At 35.8% G+C, this 24,982-nt stretch overlaps 2 protein-coding genes and 1 long non-coding RNA gene across 4 annotated transcripts in view; 2 read left to right on the plus strand and 1 right to left on the minus strand.

Annotated features, from left to right (window-relative positions):
- Positions 1 to 438: 438 nt before the first annotated feature.
- Positions 439 to 2,990, plus strand: LOC143256693 (uncharacterized). The gene is made up of 3 exons (XM_076514244.1): positions 439 to 594; positions 1,729 to 1,848; positions 2,196 to 2,990. Exons 1-3 carry the CDS (start codon positions 583 to 585, stop codon positions 2,568 to 2,570), a joined length of 507 nt encoding a protein of 168 aa, XP_076370359.1. The 5' UTR covers positions 439 to 582; the 3' UTR covers positions 2,571 to 2,990.
- Positions 2,991 to 15,818: 12,828 nt separating this feature from the next.
- LOC143256696 (cuticle protein 16.8-like) lies at positions 15,819 to 18,772 on the plus strand. Its single transcript, XM_076514247.1, has 3 exons — positions 15,819 to 16,013; positions 17,620 to 17,736; positions 17,973 to 18,772. The coding sequence occupies exons 1-3, from the start codon at positions 16,002 to 16,004 to the stop codon at positions 18,486 to 18,488; spliced, it is 645 nt and encodes a 214-aa protein (XP_076370362.1). The 5' UTR covers positions 15,819 to 16,001; the 3' UTR covers positions 18,489 to 18,772.
- The window catches only part of LOC143256697 (uncharacterized), a 38,447-nt gene continuing 31,080 nt past the window's right edge, over positions 17,616 to 24,982 (minus strand). The window contains exons 3-4 of one of the 2 annotated variants that reach the window (XR_013031440.1): positions 18,000 to 18,462; positions 17,616 to 17,734 (exon numbers count right to left, since the gene is read on the minus strand). This is a non-coding gene — a long non-coding RNA (uncharacterized LOC143256697). Of the gene's footprint in view, positions 17,735 to 17,945; positions 18,463 to 24,982 lie in introns of those variants that run through there. The other variant, XR_013031441.1, reaches the window with a different exon arrangement.

Genomic DNA, 24,982 nt, shown 5'->3' on the forward strand with positions numbered 1-24,982 from the left:
TCTGTACTACAAATACATTTGATTATTTACGAACATTTACACATTTATAATCAGATTGTTAATAAAATAAAAATAGTTTTCGAAAGTATTGACTGTTTTCTTCTATTATGTTCTATCTCAAGTTAACATTCTTCTGATTATTATTCCTTTGAAGACTAAATTAGAGCATGGAAGGGTTAGAAATGTGAAAGATGAACAAATTTAGAACACATAGTTACTAGTGAATTCTTGTCACGTTGAAATGATATACAAAAAGTTAATCTATATCCATACATTTGTAGGTTTGCTTATTTCATTGAATCGTCCAGTGCAGACTAAATCGCGTTAACCCCCTGTTGATTCAGGAAGCGCGGTGTTCACCACTGACACCTTTTCTAGGCTAAACGGTCAAAAATACCATCACGACAATTCTTGATTTTTTCGTCATCTCAAGCGACCTAATAGTCCTCCTAAATAAATTTTAAAGAAAAAATTAGGACCAGAATTTTACTATAAAAGTGAGAGACATCTTTCCCTCTTCACACTACAACTTCACTCAAGAAATCTTAGGTTTTCACCAAACTCTCCCGCAATAGATTCGTCATGATTGCCAAAGTAAGTAACCTTTCTTTTTCAGTATAGATAAGTAAAGCTTCTTGATAATTGTTTCAACAAATGTTTCCACTGTAAAACTGATCATGTTGTTAGAATTTTTAAGAGTGGCTGTACAAAATACAGGATAACCAAAATTATTAACCAGTCTGAAGGCATATAATTCCTCCTTTACTTTGTGCGTTTTAATGAGTTTACCTTATTGGACATCTTTGCTTGAGAAACTTTTCCTTACATATAGTAATAATAGGCCCGGCATGGCCAAGCGCGTAACATGCTCGCCCTCCCAGCCGTGGGGGCGTTATAATGTGACGGTCAATCCCACTATTCGTTGGTAAAAGAGTAGCCCAAGAGTTGGCGGTGGGTGGTGATGACTAGGTGCCTTCCCTCTAGTCTTACACTGCTAAATTAGGGACGGCTAGCACAGATAGCCCTCGAGTAGCTTTGTGCGAAATTCCAAAACAAACAAACAAATAATATATAAAATGCTGTGAAATAATCGCATTTATTGCTATACGTAGTCAGTGATTTAAATGAAAGAAACATTAGGATGTAACTAAGATTATAAGATGGAAAACTGGTTTAGCGATACACTGACTGACGTAATACGTGATTGTTATTTATATGATGAAACCTTTAGACAGAACTCTGAATACGACTAAAACTGTAAAGATGGTTTTTAGTAATAACAGCATACCATAAGAGCAAAGCTAACTTTCGATACTTGGAAAAAAAAAAAAAAAACATATCTTGTCAGTGCTCATAACCTCAATGAATACTAATTTTATCATTGGTACTTTTGAAAACTGTCTATATTGACAAAGTTCTAAAATGTGTTATTTAGTAACTTAGCGAGAGATAAAATGTGATGCACTTTATTTCAGTTTGTTTAACTGATAGTTTCATAAAATTCAAAATTCGTTCAACGTTTTCTAAAATTTGTGATATCTGTTTTTATTTTAACCTGACACACGTACAGAAGCTAGTACAGTAAATATATGAATTATATCATCTACCACTATGCAAAACTGCACTATTAATTTACAAATCTAACATTTGAAAATAATTTACACGTATGCAAAATTCCCTTTGATAGAATAGCTATTAAATTTTGAATTATTTTCATCATAATTCCAGGTTTTCGCACTATTATTTTTTGTTGTTGCTGTGAGCGGTGGTCTTTTACCGTATGGTGGCCAGGTGATAAAAGTCATCCAAGTTCCAAGCTACCAACCGAAAGTGGTCGCGGCACCTGAGGTACACCATTTCTTTTCTCTGCTTTGAAAACAAGCCTCGTAAAGATAGTTATATTTACTTAAAAAATGAATATTTAGCCCTATTTTTGAATTTATATTTTTCAAGAACATCTTTAAATTACGCTGTAATTTTAGGGTTAACGTCAGAAACTATATTCATCATAAAATTGTTGTTGCGTTTAAACACTGTATTTTCTTTTGGTTAATAAACCCACTGAGATTTTAGTTGTTACAGAAAGAAACTATTATATCTTGGTATTCCCGTCATGCTTTTGTTGAGGATAAATATTAATTTTTAAACATAAAAGTTCGCTTTCTTTTGCTAAAAGTATTACAATTTTCCACCAGGAGGCCCCAGAACCATATCAGTTTCAATTTGAAAATACGGACGATGATGGTAACACTATAAGCCGATCAGAATCTGGTGACGCAAATGGTGCTGTAAGTGGATCCTATGGATACAAGACTGCAGACGGTGTCTACCGTCAGGTGGAGTACGTAGCAGACGGTGAAGGATTTCGTCCTAAAATCAAAACCAACGAACAAGGTACTAGCAACTCAGCATCAGCTGATGTAGAGATTGTAGTTGAAGAAGCTGCTGCCCCTGCTCCTGCCCCTGCTCCTGCTCCTCAACCTGCTGTCCACAAGATCGTGAAAATTATTCAACCTGTGCACGGCCGCTACATCCATGTCCCTTACTACGGTGTTCACGCGGTTGCTTAGTGATTCGTGTTTCCTATGTGGTAACCATGCTATTGCCCAGAGACGAATTTTTGTGTTGCATTTTAGGACTACGTTGACAAATGATACAAACAACTAGTTTTCTGTTTTGGTTAATGTTGTTTTGTGTATGGGTTATAAGAGTGCAGTTTTTACACTCTCCGAAAGCTTTCTTTGTAAATGGTTAGATACTGCGAAAATTGCTAAACATGTAATGGATATCATTACTGCTGTATAGAGTTTCTGTTGCTTTGCTTTAACTTCAGGTTTTCATGTTTTGTGCCGAGGAAAAATTGGTTTCAGTTATTCTGCATGTATCTCTTGCTTAACGCTCTGTAATGCTGTTACTTACTAAATGTAATAAATATCTCGTTGCTGAATGTAACTAAACAAGGTGATATATTTCTGTATCCAAGTCAGTATGAAGACGAATACATTTCTACGTGAAGCGTAATATCACGATTATTTTAAAATCATCACTTATCTCCGTTTAATCACATTCTGAAATTAAATCACTAATAATGACTGCAAAGTATGGATATAAATACATATAAATCATTCCGCTTTCCTAGTTCAGATATGGAAAGATTAAATAAGAGTCTTTTAGTTATATTACAACGATAACAAATATGCAAAATCACCAAGTCACGTGACAGTCACAGCTGTCCGAAAAGTTAATCCAAGATCCCACAAAAGAAAATAACGACAGAAACTGGAAACAGAAATAATAAATTAACCACTAACATTATTTTGGATCCAATAAATTCTACATTTTCAAAGAGTTTGCTTTTTTTTAAATACGATTACACGTGAGAGTGTGAACATATTTACAAATTAATATCATATAAACACTTTAAATTATAAAGAACATCGCTATATCAGCTAAACATAAAAAAAACACACCTCATAACATAAAATTAAATATCTTGGGGTTTGTTTTATTAAAGTAGCAGAAGATCCCCCAAGTGGCACAGCGGTATGTATACGGACTCACAACCATAAAAACTGGGTTTCAATATTTATGGTGGGCAGAGCACAAATAACCCATTATATAGCTTTGTACCTAATTCAAAACAACAACAAAAAGTAGCATGAGAAATAATGGAGATTGTTGAATGTCTCAAGTATTTTTATAGGCTTTTTTAGTTCCTTCTAGGCAAACATAATATTCTAAAAAAAATATTAGTTGTAGTTTGACTTTTTTCTACCGGTAGAGGGAGAGGGAATAAGTTAAAAAGGCGATTAAAAATATTTTAGTTTTTTGTTTGTTTTGAATTTCGCGCAAAGCAACACGAGGGTTATCTGTGCTAGCCGTCCCTAATTTAGCAATGTAAGACTAGAGGGAAGACATCTAGTCATTACCACCCACCGTCAGTTCTTGGGATATTCTTTTACCAGCGAATAGTGGGATTGATCGTTACATTATAATGCTTCCACGGCTGAAGGGGAGAGCATGTTGGGTGTGGCAGGGATTAAAACCCGCGGCCCTCGGATTACGAGGCGAGTGCCGGAACCACATGGCCATACAGGGCCATTTCACCCTTTCGTAAGTAACAAGTGATTAGAAAGATTGTATTCAAAATTAATTTATTTAACGTTTCGAAAAAGCTGAATCTATTTCAGCCTACATTATACACCACCAGTTGTAGCGTATTGTTTCTCAACTAAAATTAGACTTTATTAAAAGTATATCATGGCATTATTATTTGAAAAAGAATTAATATGTCTAGTAGTGTTATTTGGTTGTGGATATACACTGTTGGCCAAAATCTTAAGGCCAGTGAACATAAAGAAAAAATATGCATTTTGCGTTGTTAGACTCAACCACTTATTTGAGTATAGCTTTGAAAGATGAAAATAAGAAAAGGGAAAATAGAAATAAAAAACTTTTTTAGCATTTAACAGGGAAAATGTAAACACTATGAAATTAGCCCAAATACTAGTTGGTCAAAAGTTTAAGACCATACCAAAAAGAGGTCCTAAACAGGGTAGGAAATGCCCAGCAAGCGGTCTCAATGGTGAGTTGCACGGCCGTCATTGCGAATAACTGAAAACATTCGCTTTGGCATGGACGATATAAGCGTTTGCAGAAGGGTGGCTGGAATGTTATTTCAAGTGGTGAAGATGGCTTCACGAAGCTCATATACTGTTTGGAATTGACATTCATTTCTATAGACTTCCCTTGCCATCAACCCCAAACATTTTCAATGGGGTTCAGTTCGGGCGAACACGTTGAATAGCCCAAAAGAATCACGTTATTCGCCATGAAAAAGTCCTTTGTCCTGCGGGCATTGTGGATTGCAGCGTTGTCCTGCTGAAAGATCCAGTCAATTCCGCACAAGCGAGGGCCTTCAATCAATGAGGATGCTGTCTCCAGCATGCCCTGTAGCCAGCTGCTGTTTGACGCACCTGTATAACCTGAAGCTCTATTGTTCCATCGAAGGAGAAAGCATCCCAGATGATGATGGAACCCCCTCCACTGTTTCGTGTAGAAAATGTCTCCGTTGGGAAATCCTTATCGTGTCAGTAACGTTGGAAGCCATCTAGACCATTCAGGCTAAATTTTTTCTCATCAGAGAACAAAACCTTCTTTCACTTTTCTACGTCCCATGTTTAGTGCTTCTCAGCAAAGTTTCATAGTGTGGAAGGAGGCGTGGCCTTTGAAGACGTTTACGGTTTTTAAAGCCTTTCTCTCGTAGATGCCATTTTATTGTTCTGGAGTTGCATTCTGCGTCCGTAAGGGCCTTAATCTGGTTCGACGATTGCCTGGAGTTTTGCCGGATAACCCGTAGAATCCTCCTGCTCAACGCCGGCGAAATTTTCTTCGGCCGACCACTTAAAATTATCGATCTGTATCCCTCAGGGTTTTTTAAGAAATTTGCAATAGCAGTTTTACTACGCGTAATCTCACCAGCGAAGGATCGTTGAGAGAGACCTTGTTTTCGCAGCTCGACAATTTTGCCACGTTCAAATTCTGTCAACTTTTTAGCCTTTGCCATGTTTTTACCCAAAGTAACACAGGATCTGTCAGTGGGAGATGTTGACAACGCTAATGCTTGAACACAAATGACTAAATTTCGTTACGTGTTTACCGATTAACGCTTCGTTTCAGTATGGTCTTCATCTTTTGACCAGCTAGTATTTAGGATAATTACATAGTGTTCATATTTTCTCTATTAAATGCTAAAAAAGGTTTTTATTTTATTTTTCCTTTTCTTATTTTCATCTTTCCAAGCTCTACTCAAATAAATGGTTGAGTCTAATAACACAAAATGCATATTTTTTCTTTATGTTCATTGGTTTTAAGGGTTTGGCCAGCAGTGTACATTACGATACAAAAAAACACACACAATATTCTATTAATTGCTGCTACTGCTGCCATCTAGCAGTTAAATTCTAAGTATTCCACACAATCGTTTTTCGAATTGCACATATTAAAATGATCTATTTGCTATCACATTTACGTAAATTGTTTATTCCCGTTAAAGTAATCCGACAATTTTCACGTATTTATACGCAAAATTTTCACGAATTTTTAAGAAGCCGATTGTTATTTATCTAGTTTGTCTATCTATTTATTCACAAGGCCCGGCATGGACAGGTATGTTAAGGCATTCGACTCGTAATCTGAGGGTCGTGGGTTCGAATCCCCGTCATACCAAACATGCTCGCTCTTTCAGCCGTGGGGGCGTTATAATATTACGGTCAATACCATTATTCGTTGGTAAAAGAGTAGCCCGAGAGTTGGCGATGGGTGGTGATGAGTAACTGCTTTCTCTCTAGTCTTACACTGCTAAATTAGGGACGACTAGCGCAGATAGCCCTCGAGTAGCTTTGCGCGAAATTCAAAAACAAACAAACAAAAGCTTATTTAATGCCATCTAGTGTTTAAAATGTAGTGCTTTCTCTGGATCAGTGTTATGATATATCAGTTCATTCCTTAAGTAATGTCCAATTTTAGGTTCAGGAAAGAGAAAGGATGTGAAACGCTTTTAGTGTTATTTAATCAATAATGTATGCTTTATTATCATTAATTACTTCCTGCCAGCGATTAACAAGCTTCTGAATGCCACTTCTATAAAATTCTTGGTGTTTGGAGGAAAAGAATGTAGAGAGGATAGTTTTGACATCTTCATTTGTTCCGAGCTCTTTTTCATCAAGATAGTTCTGCAAACTTCGAAATAGATTATAATCAGATGGGACAAGGTGTGTTGAATAAGAATAATGTGGAAGTTTTTCCCAGTCTAGCTCTTCAATCTTGTGGATGTAATCCTTGCTGTATGGGGCCATGTATTATTCTGGTGTAACATAACACCTTTACGACTGATCAAACCAGGCCTATTTTCTTTCAGTGCAACAATCAAGCGCTCTAACTGTTGACAATGGAAGTCTGATGTAATCGTTACATTGAGTGGCAGCAACCAACAATATCTCACCAAACGCTTCACAAGACTTTCATGAATAGAGGTCCATTTTAGGCTGTGGTTTATCCAGTTTATCTGCACTGAGCCATTGTCTGTGGCGCTTAACATTTTTATAATATATTCATTTTTCATCTCCAGTCACTAACCTGTCCAAACAAAGGTGAGTTACGTTCACGAGAGTGCAGAGAAGTGCAACCTTGCTCTAAGGTTGGCTTCTGTCAAATCATGAATTACACATTTTCCAAATGTTGACACTTTTCCAAGCGGTTGCAGATGACGGTTAACTTTTGAATGGGTTTAATTAAGCTTCTGTGCTAGTTATTCAACTGTTACAGCACAATCTTCCTCAAGTGCAGTCAGCAGCAAGTCATCATTAAACTCAACAGGACGACCTGAACGTAGCTCATCACTAAAGCTGTAGTCATCTGATCTGAACTTTTAAAACCACCTTCGACATTTCCTTTAATTGAGGAACTCCGCACCATAAACACCTTGAATGTTTTGTGTAGTTTTTCTGCACGATTGCGTTTTTTAAACTCATAAAATATTATATGCCTAATGTGCTCCTCAGACACATCCATCTTTATAAGGGTTTATTTGATTAATGATCTGTAAAAGTGGAGTTGGGTTAGTTTCTTTATTTGTGTTTTATACACGTTCTACTACATATTTTAGTTATTAAAGCCTTCTACAAAGACAGAAATGATGATGCACTTTCTGTATTAAATTTTCGGACATTACTTATGGGATGACCTGATAGTTAAGGACGGGGTACAAAAACATGATTTGGGAAGTTGATTGATTTGTACACGTTGCACTGTCAGTACTTCGTTGAAGAGAATAGATTATCTTTTAACAACAATACGAAGATATAATAAAAGATCCCCTACAGTGTATTGTGCTTTGATTCTGTATTAATCTAGCCTGGTGATGACTTATTGTTTACTGTCAAAGTTTGTTTACAATTTAGCACAAAGCTACACAATAGGCTATCTGTAATCTTCCCACCATGGGTATTGACATCTGGTTTCTAGCGGCGTGAATTCGCAGACATTCCGCTGTGCCACTGGAGGGCTAACTGTTAAAGTGACAGCTAAAATAATGGTAATATTCGAGTTAATCATTAATGGCCCTAGTTTTTTACAAATTATAAAGTTCAGTACAAAAGTGTTTTCCATTTGTTTACTCTTTTTTTTTAGTAAGTTATTGGAATTTGGTTTGCTGTCTTCAGACATTGAAAATGACAAAATATTTGTGAATAATCTTTAATTTAAACTTATATTTAAATACATGAATATATTTGTCCAGAATGTCAAAGTTGTTTTTCTATGTCAAGACATTTGAAGGAATTTTTTTTACACAATTTTCGTGCGGAGCTAGACAAAATGCTGTCCGCACATATCTCTTACTAAGTTTTAACAAGTGGATTACATGGAAGGCAGATGTTAAACAGAACTTCTCGTCTCCAGCTACTATTGTCTGATCAACTAGTAGCAGTTAAATTAAACTGTCTCTCTGATATGTTATCTGCTTAGCGTGTGTTTCGAATCAGAGGATCTCGGTTCATAAAACCTTGGTTTCACAGTCTAATATTGCTAACCATTAAATCACATTTGAGCTATTGATAAGGTTTCAATTAACCGCTAGAAATTTATATCACCTTTCTAATTTTAATACACCTGTCTTTGACGCCACCTAGTACGACAATATTCGTATTAGTGTAAACAGTTTGGCACCTTTATATGTAGGTCAAGCGTAATCCAGTGTTTAGCATACCACACTGTTGGTCTGCGAGTCTATCATTCGCGTCTAATTACCGCTTTTGCATCATAAGGTTGAAGAAAAACTCCCATTATTCTGTCAAAGAAGAGTAATGTGGCGGTGGGTGTTATTGGATTGCGACTTTCCTTCTAGTCAAACTCAGAATCAGAAACGGTTACTGTAGGTAGGCCTTAAGTAGGTTTGTGCGAGTACCTTGACACTCTATTTAAAGTCAGATTCTATACACTAGTGAAATGAAATACGAAGACATAATTATTAAGCTAAATGTTCATATTTCAAATCTAACAGTTTGGAACAAAAGCTTAATTAGTGATTTCAAATTTTTTCAGCTAGAATTGTATTAACAATTTAATATTGTGGTGTTGAAACAGCTCATCCAATGGGATTATTAAACAGAGGCCTTATGTTGATTCTAAACAAATCAAAATAAGATATATAAACCTTATTTTTAAGTAGTTGAGAAATTTTCCTATTTATTCTTTTAATGCGAACAAAGATTCATTATTTTCTACGACACGGCGATAAAGCCAAATCATATTCAACTTGAAAATACGGACATGGATGATCATAAACCGTTCAGATTCTAGTGACGTAACTACTGCTGGAACCGAATCCTGAAGATAGAAGACTGTCTAACGCAGAATGGAGTACATGACTGGTTGTAATGGATTTCTTTCTAATGTAAAAACCAAAAAACAAAGTGCTAACAACCAAGCGACACCTAGTGTCAAGAATGTAGTGGAACATGCCTCCACTCTTTCTACCCAATCCCTCCTAAACCGTTATATCAAGCGGTTGTTTAGTGATGATCTATGTTATCGAGTTAGCGAGGAGTTTCCCAAGGCTTTTTACACTCTTGTATTCGTCACAATTACACCTTAGAAACTGGAGGTGACGCTACTTTACTCGTGTCCGTATTACAAAACAAAATACGTCTTTATAAGATAGATGTAACTTTAAAATGGCTTACCTTAAATATTTGTATTTTCTTTCTCAACTTTGCGTGTACGTATGAGTTGTTTTTGTTTATAACATAGTTTCAAATAACATGCCATCGAGAATAGGTAATCCTTTTTTAAAAGTTTTCATTACATTTCAAAATAGTTCAATTACATCCACTTAAAATATTTAAAATTATATTTCATTTATCAGTTGTTTTCAGTACACTATCACAATGAATAACAATAATGGCTAATATAACATTAATTCAACGTTTCTCAACCCTTCTTTTCAAAACAGCCCTACACAGAGTCTGTTATTTATACATCTTAACATTTCATATGCTTGTAACAATGGCGTAACTAAGGGTGGGCCATAGAGATAACACTATTCTGCCACAGTGTTTCGACACACTGGTTGAAGAATGTTGCGTTATTTTCTTGTGAAATTCTCAAAAGACATATATTTTCATTTAAACTGTTGATTATCTGAAACAAAATTATTCATAAACACTTAATAATGTTGGAAAATTCTCATCTGTACTTTCAGTGACTTATAAAACTAAAGAAATAGAAAAAATAATTCCAACGGCTAACCGGAGACCAAGAACAATAATAGTAAAAAAACAACTCAGTAAATACCAAAATAATATATCAACAGTATGCTGTGTCGTCATGCTAGGATATTAAAGACAAATCGAAATATAATACCACTACATTTTATAACGAACATAAAAATTACAAAACTAAAAAAAATCGACGTTTTTCACTCTGATTACCGCATGCAATCGAACCTTGAATTTTAGTATGGTTATTCCGTTAACCTATCACTCACCCACTGGTGGACTAAGCAGAGTAACAATGAAAAGAGAAATGTAAAGATTATGGACATAAATGTTGAAAATTGTTAAAACAATAAATAAATACGGTTTTTATAACTGACGAGCCATTTTTGAACATTTAGTAATAATGATTGGCATTTCACATTATCAACATCATACGCCACCACTGCTAAAAGAACGTTATAATGAGTCGGATAATTCCAGTATTGGTTGGTTTGGTTTGAATTTCGCGCAAAACTACACTAGAACTATCTGCGCTAGCAATCACTAATTTAGCAGTATAAGACTAGAGAGAAGGCAGTCATCACCATCCACTACCAATTATTGGGCTAGTTTCCTACCAATGAGTATGGGGATTGACCATCACTTTACAACGCCACCACGGCTGAAAGAACGAGTATGTTTGGTGGGACGAGAATTTGAACCAGCGACCCTCAGACTGCGAATATTCGTTAGTAAAAGGGTAGTCCAAACGTTGGCGGTGAGTGGTGTTGTCCAGGTGCCTTCCCTCTGGCTTATCAATGCTAAATTAGGGACGGCTAGCGCAGACAAACGTCAAATAGGTTTACACGAAATTCAAACCACATCAATCACATCATTAAAAAGAAATGAAAACTAGAATTCACAATAATTTTTTAGCATGTTTAAAATAACCTGTTTTAAAGACAAGTAAATAATGAAAGTCTTTTTTATAGTTTTTATTATCAGGTGAGTTTAATCACTTTTTTAAAGAAGGAATGTATATATAAATTATAACCTCATAGTACTTCACAAGATCGGTAATTCTGTTGCATAGTCATCGCCTTAAGAATGAAAACGTTTTCTTTGAATTACAAAGCTACACAATAGGCTTTCTCTGCTTTGCCCACCATAAGTATTGAAGCCCGAGTTTTAGCATTGTAAGTCCATAGACATACCACTGTACTACTGGACTTTGGGTTACAACTTATATAAACTGACGTATTGAAGCATTAAAACGGCATTTCCCTGTCGCCCCCCCCCAGTAGCACAGCTGTATGTCTGCGGAATTATAATGCTAGAATTCGGGTTTAGTTACCCGCGGTAAGTAGAGCACCCAAAACTCATTATGTATTTTTGTGCTTAGCTTCAAAAACCAAAAACAAATATTTTCCTGTTGAACACTTTTGTAGAATAAGTGAGTGTGTGTGTGTTTTTATATAAAAAAAAACATATCGGGCTATTTTCTGTGTCTAGCGAGGAGGAATCGAACCCCTAATTTTAGAGTTATAAATCCGAAGACTAACTGCTGTCTCACGCGGGAACTTTGTAGCATGAAAGAACCCTTAGATGAACCTTACAGGAGATGTGATATCAGTATTTTGTTTTCTAAATAATTCTGAAATAACGAAAGAAAATAATTTACCTTTTTTCTTTTTTTTGTTAAAGTAAACTACGTAGTTTTTTAAAGATTAAACCTAGCAGAACCCTGTGCCCTCGATGGCTCAGAGAAAAGTCTAAGGACTTTTAACACTAAAGATCGGATTTCGATATCTGAAATGGGCAGAACATAGAAATCCAATTCTGTTGCTTTAAGCAACTACAAAGACACAATCGAAAAATGCTAAAGGTAAAACCACCAAGAAGTTAACTACATATATGTATATATATTTTTTTCTTACTATATATACTATTGTCGAGGCAACGTTTCAGAGGCTCGGCATGGCCAGGTGGTTAAGGCCCACCAGGTGGTTAAGGTGGGCGACCATCAGATTACGAATCGCACGCCTTAACACGCTTGGCAATACCATGCCAAATATATTGAAACGTACGTTTGCCACGACACTTACCTAAGAACAAATTCTATATGGAAAGACTGCTATTCGCAGAAGGTATGTTCACTATAAACTTTTAGACCTGATAATGCTAACAATATATTTTGTTTGATACCAGTTAAGTTATGTTAAGTTTATTCCTGATGACGACAAACCCACTGAAATGGGCAGAACACAGAAATCCAATTTTGTTGCTTTAAGCAACTACAAAGACACAAACGAAAAATGCTAAAGGTAAAACCACCAAGAAGTTAACTACATATATGTATATATATTTTTTTCTTACCATATATACTATTGTCGAGGCAACGACAAACCCACTTGATGTAGAAGTGTATCTCAGAACGGCTGGTATGGGTATTAACATTTTTACAAATAAAGCAGAGAACAATGTCTCGATCTTCCAAAGTCATCTTCAGGAAGGTCGACACGTTGTAATCTGCTTTATTAGTAAAAATGTTAATATCTATACCAGCCGTTCTGAGATACATATTACGTTTAATGAATTATGATGTACGTTAAATAACCTAAGCCTCGAATGCGTAAGTTTCAAGAAAGTATTTATATTAATTATTTAATCAGATACAAAGGGAACTTTTGTTTTCTGACCGCGTTAAGTTAAATATCGATAATAATGTCCTGGTGCATGATAATTAGAGACCTGATTTCATTTACTAACTTAACATACTTAATGATCTCGATACACACTGTAATTTTACCAAATGTTTCCTTATAAAAACGTCGCACCAAACATACTCGCTCTTTCAGCCGTGAGGGCGTTATAATGTTACCATCAATCCCACTATTCGTTGGTAAAAGAGTAGCCCAAAAGTTGGCTGTAGATGGTGATGATTAACTGCCTTCTCTCTAGTCTTACACTGCTAAAATTAGGAACGGCTAGTGCAGATAGCCCTTGTGTAGCTTTGCTTGAAATTCAAACAAATAAGCAAAACAAGTTTCTCCCTCACACATTTTCTTTTTGGCTATATCAAAGACGTTTTAGAATCACTAGGTAACGTTGTACCACAACAACAGTGTGTTTCTAGATGATTGGTCCAAACCCAACTTCAGTGTGAAATTATTTGTATATCACAGTTTAGAAAGGGGTTAAAACACTAGCATCATACAGTGGCTGAAGTCCAGGGTGTCCGGCTTTCATTACTTCAGTCGCGCACATCCTCAGTAATGTTGAAAAGTCTCAACACGTTGACGGACTTAATAACCCTGGCAGTCGATTAGCATAAAGCTAAAATGACCAACCGGTAACATTGCAAAGCAATCTAATAATCATAAAGAAAACTGATAGCACACATCCGCACATTGCCTTGACACTGGTGAACATGAAAAAATTTATTGCACACATTGTCTGAAAAAATTAAAGGGAACATTGGCCTCAAGTTCTACGGGCTTGGATGCAATGGATATCTTTTCTATATATTGCTTAGGTACGTGTGTACAAAGAGAAGATTAGGGACACCGAACATTTGAAACAACGAATGTGTTACGAATATGCTTTCTTGTGTTCAACGAGAATGGAAACACTGTCTCCAACTATGTTTCGAATTTTACGAACAACGCGTACGGAATACATTCTCTAAAACTGATTGAAATGCTTGTGGTTCCATATTTTTCGGACTCCTTGTAGTTAAATGAGACAGTTAAAGGTTAACTGTGTCTGAAAGTGTACCCATAACTATGCCATTGATTGTTAGTTCAAATTCTCACAAAAATATATAACCAGTGAAAATACACTGTTCCCCTGATCCTTTCTGTATCACACTCTTAAAACAGTGAATCTTCTTAAAATCACAGTACCAGCTTTGCCTCTTTTCTATATTTAAAATAGCTCAATATAGAGCTTACCAGTCTGGCTGGGGCAAAACAAACATAGTAGAAGATATGTGTGTATGTTTTTTTTCTTATAGCAAATCCACATTGGGCTATCTGCTGAGCCCACCAAGGGGAATCAAGCCCTGATTTTAGCGGGGGACAGTAGAAGATATGGAAGACATAGTGTGATTAGAATACTATTATTATGCACCCTTTTAATTTTCGAAAATCGCTTAGGTAAAGAAGTCAGTGTTAAAAATATAACAGGCCTAGTACTAATATCTTATGATAAACATAATTAGCAAAAATAATGCTCAGTCAGTGTCGAAAAGGTTTTCACATCATAACAACTGTTGCTCAGGCAGGGGCGTAGATCCTGGGGGGATGGAGGTATACATCCCCCCTACAGTTTGGTCTGTTGAATTGTTTTATTGCATCACAGGCCTACAAATTATGTTTGTTCTTGCGATTCTCGTGTTCTTATCAATCGAATTGCATAATTAGGCCTAGATGTAGGCTTTTTCAGTAGCCGAAATGTACATCTTTAATAAAGGCATACTTCTAAGGTTTTCGATCTAAGCGATAGTTCGTCAGTATCAGTCAGTAGGCCTAAGTATACATGCAAGTATCGTGGCAACAAGATTACTCTGTGACTGCATGTTTATAGCTTTCAGGTTCACGTAATCAGAGATTACCAATTTGCAAAATGGACAGTCCACATAAGTGGTTGCAAAAATCATCTCCTCATCGGGTGTAAAAAATCTACGCCCCTGTGTTGCTGTAATAAGTGGTTCATATAAACAGTGTTCTGATAATTACCGTGTTTGTTTATCAAATAAGCCGTAGATTGAGCACAACGTGTCTGTGGCGAACATAGTGTTGTTGGAATACTATTATTATACATTTGTCTAATTCCTTCCTTGAAAATCCCTAAGGGTCTAGAATAAAGAATGCAATGTTAAACAATACAGTAGGCCTAATACTAAAACTAATTACTTCTTTTATTACTTCATTTTAAGTTTTTCGGAAGAGGGGAAATATAAAGAAAATTTTGAATACATTAAGTTACTTTTTCTTATTACTTCAAAATAGATATAAAATGAAAGCCATTTTGTAGCGAATAAAGCATACGTTCATCTGTATTTTTCCAGCACTTTTTACTAGTTTAATTTAAATAATACAATAAATTGACTATAAGTGACCAGATTACATTGTAAGTCAGAGAAAACTGGAATTCTAAAATATAATACTATCAAACCGCTCCCAGCCGTGCTCTATCGGTCGGAATGTAATCCAGATTGATTTACTGTGTACTATATGTCTAGTTAGAAAAGTAGGACCAGGACTGGGTGTGGGGGTTAAGGCGTGCCTGTACTGTTGCCACAGAAAACGGATTTGAATGTTGCCAAAAGACAATACTATTTCACATGTATATTTATAAACATCTGAAAAAGAAACAAAAAAGGGCAGGGTTGTTTGACCTTTACCAACATTGACCAGTAAAGACCTCAACCACCGCCCCATGCTACGTAGGCTGGTCTTTTTTGAGCCTATCAAATCCTGGTCAACAACTGAGTATTGTTTAAATAAGTGAACTGGACTAACAAGTGCCCTACAATACGAGGTTAATTTTATATTTTATAAAACTTAATTTTTGTTGAAGGGTTGAATTAAAAAGTAAAAATGTCCAGTGAGAGTTTAAAGTTACACAATCCACAGTGAACACCATATAAAAGCAGGCTGATCGTTCACAAGATAACTATCTGTTTATTACTTAGTTAGTCCTTAACTGATTCTCAGCACATTTGTCGGAAGAAGACTCAGGATGTTTGACAAAGTAAGTATATTAGCTAGAAGATAACGTCCTCCTTTCCAGTCATAATATTAGGACAACTGTAAATATAAGTAAATACCTACATGTCTCATTATCCTCCAGAGATCCGCTAATATTATATATATTTGATATGAAAAAATCGAAAAACAACTGGTTCTTCAATTTGCTATGTATCGATAACTTAACAAAGAAATATACTAATTTAATAAATGATGTTTTCTTTTATAAGCTATATGCTGATATCAAATGATATAAAATAGTATTAAAATCAGTTTTCTTTAGTCATATACCTCATATCTATACATATCGACTTGTTTCGCTGGAACGTTGCGCAAAGTAGATATTGTAGATTTGAGAACTTTAATAGATTTCAACTGCCTGTTGAAAGAAAAGGAAGTGAAGTGGTAAGTTGGATTATACAAATGATGCCTTCTTCAGGTCTGAGTATGGGAGCCAAAACGCATCACCTTCTCTTTCACTGGGACTATAGTTGCAGTCCATTAATATATGTTTCTAGAATTTCGTACAAAACTATTCGAGAACTATCTGCTCAAGCTATTCCTAACTTTGAAGAGACAGATAAGAGGCAAGACACCTAATTAGCATCACTTACCATTAACTCTTGGCCTACTCTGTATTAACGAATAGTAGAATTGATCATAGCGTCTTCTCGGTTGAAAAGTCGAGAAAGTTCGATAATGGGTTTCGAGCCTGTTACCCGAAAATGGTTAGTCGAGTGCCCGAAACACAAGGTCTTTACTTGTCAACTGTTGGTGAATATGTAAATAAATTAAAATAATCTTAATTATCAAAAATTATTATATAATGTATCAAAACACGCAAAACAGTCTCACGTTTCTCATAATTTGTAAAGAGTAAATTAATTAATCATATTTTGTATTATTTTTATTTAATGATTAGTTGCATTTCCAAATCTGTTTCAAGTTAAATGTTACAAAAACGTATCAGTTCTGGGGAAGGGTACTATGTAACATTTTATTCAGGGGAAGATACTTTCCAAACTAATGGTACAAGATTTATTTTTATCACTACTGACTGTTTATTTGTTTTGAATTTTGCGCAAAGCTACACGAGGGCTATCTGTGCTAGCCGTCCCTAATTTAGCAGTGTAAGACAAGATGAAAGGCAGTTAGTCATCACCATCCACCGCAAACTCTTGAGCTAGTCTTTTACCAACGAGTAGTGGGATTGACCGTCACATTATAACGCCTCCTCGGCTTAAAAGGCGAGCATGCTTTGAGTGACGGAGACTCGAACTGGAATTTGTCATTAAAATTAAAACATAACATTTTATTTGCATCTTCTGTTCAGGACAATGACCATTTTTATTTCATGCGAATTAATGCAAAATAAAACTCATTAGTTATATAATTATTTGTGTGTGACGAAGTGAATACCAAGTCGAAATTTATCAAAATAATTATGCAACATATATATATACACACACACACACATATAGGAAAAATAAGATTTGAATATGAGGTCTATGTAAGATATTAGATTTAATTAGTGGTTTAAATGGATAATTTTTTGCAATTCGAACAATAAATATTTTGTTGACGTTCTATTATTTTCTATTATGGTGTAGGCTGTAATCTTTGTTGTGGTTGTGGTAACCGTTTCTGCTGGTGTTCCGGTGTCTTATGATGATCCTGCTGTGCCACCTTACGACTACCCTCAGCCTATTTATTCTCCTGAACTACCTGTAAGTGATAAAGTTATATTATGTAGATCTAATATACTAGCTATCGATTTTAAAAATTGGTATATATATATATATTATGTGTGTGTACAAGTAGAATAGTCAAAGCTTTAGCATGATTGCAGTTTAAGTCGTGTTATAAAATTAAAAACAAACAAACAAGCGTGTATTTTAGAGTCACCAAATACAGTATTGTTTTACAATAAACAACATTAAGAAATTAAATATATTTATTTCAGCATGACGTGGACGCTCCTGAACCTTACAGTTTTAGTTACGAGACTAGCGACGAGTTCGGCAATCTTCAGTCGCGTCATGAAGAAGCTGATGGTACTGGCGTAGTGAGGGGATCTTATGGATACACTGATGTCTATGGAATTTACCGCCAGGTTGAGTATGTGGCCGACGCAGATGGCTATCACGCTGTGGTGAAAACTAATGAACCCGGAACTGCGAATGCTAATCCTGCTAACGTAGAAGTTTCTGCTGAAGAGACTCCAGTTTCCCAACCTGTACCTCCAGCTTCAGTTCCTAAGTCTGTATCTCCAGTTTCTTATCCTGTTGTTTCAGCTCCAACCTCCATCCACCAGCGCCCTCTGTCTCTGCTTCATCAAGCATACAGCTACAATCCTGTTTTCTATTCTCATCCTGTCCCTTACGCTCCTGAGGCCAAGATTCTAGCCCCCACGTATGTTCCATCTTACCCTGCAACTACTACCACTGGGAGATCTAAAGAACAAAAACAGTCTGAATAAAACCGGTAATAAAAAATATTGCCTGTCAAAAAGTTATAATTGCGTTTTCTATATTGATAAATTCAGTCCTTTAAAATTACGTATTTTTTGGAAATTTTTACTTTATGAGAAAATAATATACTATTACACGCATATAAACAAAAGTTTGCCATTGATTTACCTCAAATCGATTATAAGGTGTTGTAATGAATAATTGGAATTGTTAATCTAATACATCTTGAAGAATTTCTTTGACCAGCAACTTGATACCATAAGAAAGAAAGAACACATTTTAATAAAACTGCAAAGATTTGCAATTTGAGTTTGCCGTTGTATGCATCTTTCCTGAACAATGTAAGTAAACCGATCACTGTTACATGTTAATGGTTTACTAACCTTGCGATCATATATTCTATACGACCTAATTATACAAATATTGGTTACTTACACGAATTCTAATTACCTACTTAACAGACAACTGATTTATCTTTGAAAAGATGACCTATTTCACACATATACATAAGCTGAGTAAGAGTTTCTTGGCTTTTTGATTGATTATTTAGAATTAAGCACAAAGATACATAATGGGCTATTTGTGCTCTGCTTACCGTGGGTATCAAAACTTGGTTTCTTGGCCTTTTGTATGCGTGTGTAAGAATATATAAAGTATCTTCATACTTATTAAAAGAAAAAAAAACTGTTGAACTAAAAATGTATGGTCCCCTAGTGGAAGAGCAGTTTGTCTGCGGACTTATACCGTTAGGAACCTGTTTTCAATAGTCGTGGTGGGCAGAGCACAGATAGCCCTTTGTATAGATTTGTGCTTAACTATAAATAAAATAAAGAAAGTAGAAGTATGCTATAACATATAAGTACAGTTCTTCGAAAACTGAGCACATTTAAAGAACACAGACACTTGTTACAATGTAGGATAGCGTTAAGCTAAGTTACGTAAACATTAAAATAAAGTTAATTAATTATCGAGCTAGAAATTATTGAATAACTTGTAAAACTATTGCTTAATTAACTTGAAATTTTTTATCAATTTACAAAATGTATTACTTATTTTATTTAAAGATTATTCATTAATTAATATCACAGGCTCAGCGCTAAGTCATAAGGTTTACAACGCTAAAACCTGGCCTTCGATACCTACCACAGTAAATATAGAAGATATTAAAATTGACATATATATATATACTCTCATATAATGTGAAATATGTGAAGTAGGTGAGAGTTAGCCTTGTAGTAAAAATGTACATCTCAATACCTCAGACTGTTTCAAATACTGGGGACGTTTTAACAGTAGCAATCAGTATTTTAGCATGAATATGGATGGCACGAGTGCTACTGACTGGGTATTCTCTAGATGATACATCAGAAAAAATGACCGTGGCAGTCAGCTTTGCTGTTTATGCGAAATACGAATACTCTTTGTAGGTTCTTGATCGTGAAATACTTAGAGTTGCGTGCCACGACAATACACTTAGAAAAAAAGAAAATTAAAATAATTTTTTAACAAACTTGGTCGCTGTATTTGTCATTTCCTTGGTCTACTGTACTCTATTGTGCCTCTCTGGCTTAACAAATTATGATAAAATGACCACTATGATGAACTGTTGGAAGTATAAGCAGAGATTTTTCATAACGGCATCAACTATTTTCTGGTAACCTTTTTCAAGTTTCATAGAATTGTTCTGCATATAACGTTTGTAGACTTGGCTTATAAAGGTCGTTAAATTGTATTCAGTCTACAGCTTATAACTTTTGTCTAAAAGTTTGTATCCGTTTGTACAAGTTAGTATAGGTTGTGAGTTTATCGTGATTGGAGGTAATGATAGGATATTGATTTTAATATCATTGATTACCTGGTCCTGTCTTGGATTTGTGTAAGTGGGATTCTCTTTTCCCAGCTCCAGCAGCCAGAAAGTGTTCAATGGAGAACATAGAAAGTCCCCACCCCCAACTCAAATACATTGCGAGCTGTATGTAAGAATGAATATCGTTTGTTTTGTATGTTCTAATTTCGTTGCCAGTATTCATTTCATTCTCTGTATATTAGTTTACAAAACCTACTGTATTGTAGATATTTTATTATTTCTGTAATTTAGTAGAAGTGCACTATATAGCTTGTATTACACAAACGAGATTAATTACACTACATGGCCGAAAGTATGTGAACACTTGACCATCGCACCCATATGTGTTTGTGGATCATCTCATTCCAAAACCACGGATATTAACAATGAAGTTGGTTCCCCTTTGCTACTATAACAGCTTCCACTCTTCTGGTAAGGCTTTTCACTAGATTTTGAAACATGGCTGCATGGATTCGCTCCCATTCAGCCACAAATGCATTAGTGAAATCGGGCGAGAAGGCCTAGCTCGCAAGCGGCGTTCCAATTCATCCCAAAGATATTCGATGGGGTTGAGGTCAGGGTGCTGTGCGGACCAGTCAAGGTCTTCCACACTAACCTCGGCAAATCATGTCTTTAAAGACTTCGCTTTGTGCATGAGCAGTTCCATGCTGAAACAAAAAAGGGCTATCCCGAAACTGTTCCCATAAGGTTGGAAGACACAATTCTCTAGAATGTCATTGTATGTTGTAGCATTAAGATTTCCATTCATTGAAACTAAAAGCCTAGCCAAAACCATGAAACACAGCCCCACACCATTATTCCTCCTCCAAAAAACTTTACACTTGGCACTATGCATTCAGGCAGGTAGCGTTCTCCTGGCATACGCCAAACTCAGATACGTCCATCAGCCTGCCAGATAGTGAGGTGTGATTTATCACTCCAAAGAACGCGTTTCCACTGCTCCAGAGTCCAATGGCGGTGTGCTTTACACCACTACAGCCGACGCTTGGCAATGCGCATGGTGATATCAGGTTTGTGTGCGGCTGCTTGATCATGGAAACCCATTATATGAAGCTCCCGATGAACAGTTCTTGTGCTGACCTTGCTTCTAGAGGCAGTTTGGAACTCGGTAGTGAGTGTTGCAACTGTGGAAAGACGATGTTTACGCGCTACGCGCTTTAAACTTGTCAGTCCCGTTCTGTGAGCTTGTGTGGCCTACCGCTTCGTGGCTGAGCTGTTGTTGCTCCTAGACGTTTCCACTTTACAAAAACAGCACTTACAGCTGACCGGGGCAACTCTATAAGGGTAGAAATTTGACGAACTGACTTGTTGGAAGGTAGCATCTTATGACAGTGCCACGTTGAAAGTCACTGAGTTCTTCAGTACGACCCAATCTATTTCCAGTGTTTGTCTACGGAAATTGCATGGCTGTATGCTTGATTTTATGCACCTTTTAGCAATGGGTGTGACTTAAATAGCCGAATTCACTAATTAGAAAGGGTGCCCACATACTTTTGGCCATGTAGCGTACTTGCACACTAAGGGGAGAAATGTAAGCTTAATTATAGATATAGAAAATATCTAAACATCTCCTTGGTCTTTTCTTTCTGTTTCATTTTTTAATGGTCATTAAAGAATAATTAAAGTATTTCAGTTTTGAAACTATATGAAATTTCGGATTTCAATTCCAGATTAGAGTCGTCTGTTTGCAAATCAATGTTAAGTTAGTCCATTTAAAATGACATATTTAGAATCATATAGCTCACATATCGACAATACCAACAGAGTTCACGGGTGTGGTACGCCTAATTAGGTTATAATTTGTACAAGTTAGCTCCAGTATAACAAAACCATATCACAGCTAAACTGGGTTATCGTGCCAACGGCGGAAAACAAAATGAAATATAGAAGTAACTTTTTATTGGCTATATGCTTAAGTAGGATATTTTTTTAAAGAAAGCATGCGCTTGTGATAAAACAAAATAATAAACTTTCAATCAAGAGGGGAACAACCACTATTTATGATCGATATCTTATATTCTTAATAGAACTTACGATGAACACTAAAGATGTCCACCATTGGAACAACGGTAAGCCGTCGGATTTACAATGCTAAAATCATGGGTTCGATTCCCCTCGGTGAACAGAGCAGATAGCCCGATATGGCGTTACACACCCATTAAATACGTATATACACATATTAAGATTGTGTTTGTTCAGAATTAACCGCAAAGCTACACAATGGGCTATCTGTGCTCAGCTGCTCAGCTCACCACGGGTATCGAAACCCGGTTTCTAGAGGTGTGTGTCCGGTTTGTCACTGGGGAGAGCATATTAAAATGTACAACACCAGTTATACGAAATAAGTATACGATTGAAGAACTAAAGGTAGAATAGAATTTCAACATACTAATGAATAAATGAGATTTATGGTTGATTGTTTGTTTCAGAGCAAGCCATACTGCTCTATTTGCTGTGTCCAACGCAGGGATTCGAATCGCGGATAGAGCGTTGTGAGAAACTATATACCGCTGTCCTGTTCATTGATTCATTCATTCACCATTAGATTCCATCAAGGAACATAGGGCCGCAATCGCTTGCGGATTCTTCAACAGGTAAGTGAGTAGGTTGTTAGCCCACTGCACCGAGCCGTCCCTAATTTAGTAGTGTAAGACTAGAGGGAAGGCAGCTAGTCATCATCACCCACCGCCAACTCTTTGGCTACTCTTTTACCAACGAATAGTGGGATTCACCGTCACATTATAACGCCCCCACGGCTGGGAGGACGAGCATGTTTGGCACGACGCGGGCGCGACCCTCGGATTACGACTCGCACGCCTTACGCGCTTGGCCATGCCGGGCCAGCTTGTCCTATTAGGCGACCTTTATTGTTTATGTGATGAGTACAGTTGGACGAGAAAGTTTACAGTGATAATATAATTCGAATGAATTTTAGGTATCACTGTACGTAATCTTTGTAAAATATTGATATACTGGTTTAAAATACGAATTATGAAGTGTTTCAGAAACTCTAGTGTAGCATAAATTATAAAGAGATTTTGTCAAAGTAAAAGTAAAATAATATTAAGAAATAAGACCACAAACCAGGTAAAAGTTTTTATTTTTTTAATTTTGACGTCATGTTTCTTAACAACAATGATTTCTATCCTTCCTGCATTTAAAGGTTAACTTCCGAGAAATGTGTTATAAACATATCATACGCTGGTCCTACTACAACTCCACCATTACATCTATAGAGAAAGTAACATTAGTTATGTATTAGTTCCTCGGTGGCTCAGTGGTAAGTTTAAAGTCTTAAATCAATGAAGTTTAGGGTTTGATCCTTCTAGTGAACACAGCATAAATGTGCTATGTGCTGTTTCCTGCTTAACAACAACAGCAGGAAGTCAATACTGGATATTAATTAACTTGTCGTCAAGTTGCTATGCATTAGAAACCATCAAATTTTCTAGCCAGTTTCTTTATTACTTTTATTAAATAAAAAAGTTTGTTTTTTTAGAAATAACAAAAATCTGAAGATAGTTGAGGTGTGAAAATAATTATTATCATTCCACATAAGTAAAACATAATATAAGCAAGCAGTTGGTTGTAGATTTTCATTAAAAGCATTACACTTTGTAATTTTGAGAAGATTTTAAACAGGTATTCAAAGACGAGACATCGTGTTTAAAAAACTTTAATACCTAAGTGGTTCTGGAAAATTTTTATTGGTAAAATCGATCACGTCTTTAATTAAAGCATAATAGATTTATGTACTAGCAACTGAACATTACTTTGAGTGCCTTATCTCACACATCAGAGGCCATCCATCAGCAACAATAATGTTCAACGCACTGCTTGGAATGCCATGTCTAGGTGAAGACTGACTTTTTATCTTATGACCCGTATAGTATTTAACGTACAAGTTTTGTATAGGTGATAGTATTCTTTTCGTGGCATAGCGGTGTGTCTGCGGACTTACAATGTTAGAAACCGTAGCTTTGTGCTTAACTTCAAACAAACAAACAAATATTTTCGATAAGAAATATCCAGACAGACAAGGAGTTGAGATGCTAACACTGACCCAAACAAACAAATAAAACTTCAAAATTATAAGATTCTTAAGTACAAAACTGGCTCAGCAGTAAGTCTGAAAGATTACAATGCTAAGCAACAGGTTCGCGATGACGAAAACCCACATGAAGTAAAAATGTATTTTAAGACGGCTGATATGGTTGTTAAAACTTTTATTAAAATAAAGTAAGAACAACGTTTCGACCTTCTTCAGGTTAAGAACATGTTATGATATCTGTTATGGGCACAGTACAGATAGCCTATTACGTATTTTTGCGCTTGAAAGTAAAACGACCAAGCCTGAACAGCCTGTACTTAGCCCATCTCAAGGATCGAATCCCATAAGTTAGCGTTGTAAACCATCAAGATTGCCGATGAGCCATCAAGAGTACTATAAAATAAACCTTTGTTGAATGATAGAAAGTTTTGAATATATAAATGGTTTTAAAACACATCAACATAACTCGATAGACACATTCTGTCACCAAAGTTCTTCTTTAGAAGTAAGAAAGACCTTTTACTTCATCTTTTAAAACGATACTAAAGTAGAATTTTCTTTTATTATTAGATTTCATAAATAAT

This window comes from Tachypleus tridentatus, chromosome 7, assembly GCF_004210375.1.
Source record: "Tachypleus tridentatus isolate NWPU-2018 chromosome 7, ASM421037v1, whole genome shotgun sequence".
NCBI classification, from domain to species: Eukaryota; Metazoa; Arthropoda; class Merostomata; order Xiphosura; family Limulidae; genus Tachypleus; species Tachypleus tridentatus.

Bases quoted from the DNA above. Each gene is read 5' to 3' on its own strand.
- LOC143256696 (XM_076514247.1), top strand. The intron at 17,737-17,972 runs GTAAGTGATAAA...TATTTATTTCAG, and splicing joins TTTATTCTCCTGAACTACCT to CATGACGTGGACGCTCCTGA.
- LOC143256693 (XM_076514244.1), top strand. The intron at 1,849-2,195 runs GTACACCATTTC...ATTTTCCACCAG, and splicing joins AAGTGGTCGCGGCACCTGAG to GAGGCCCCAGAACCATATCA.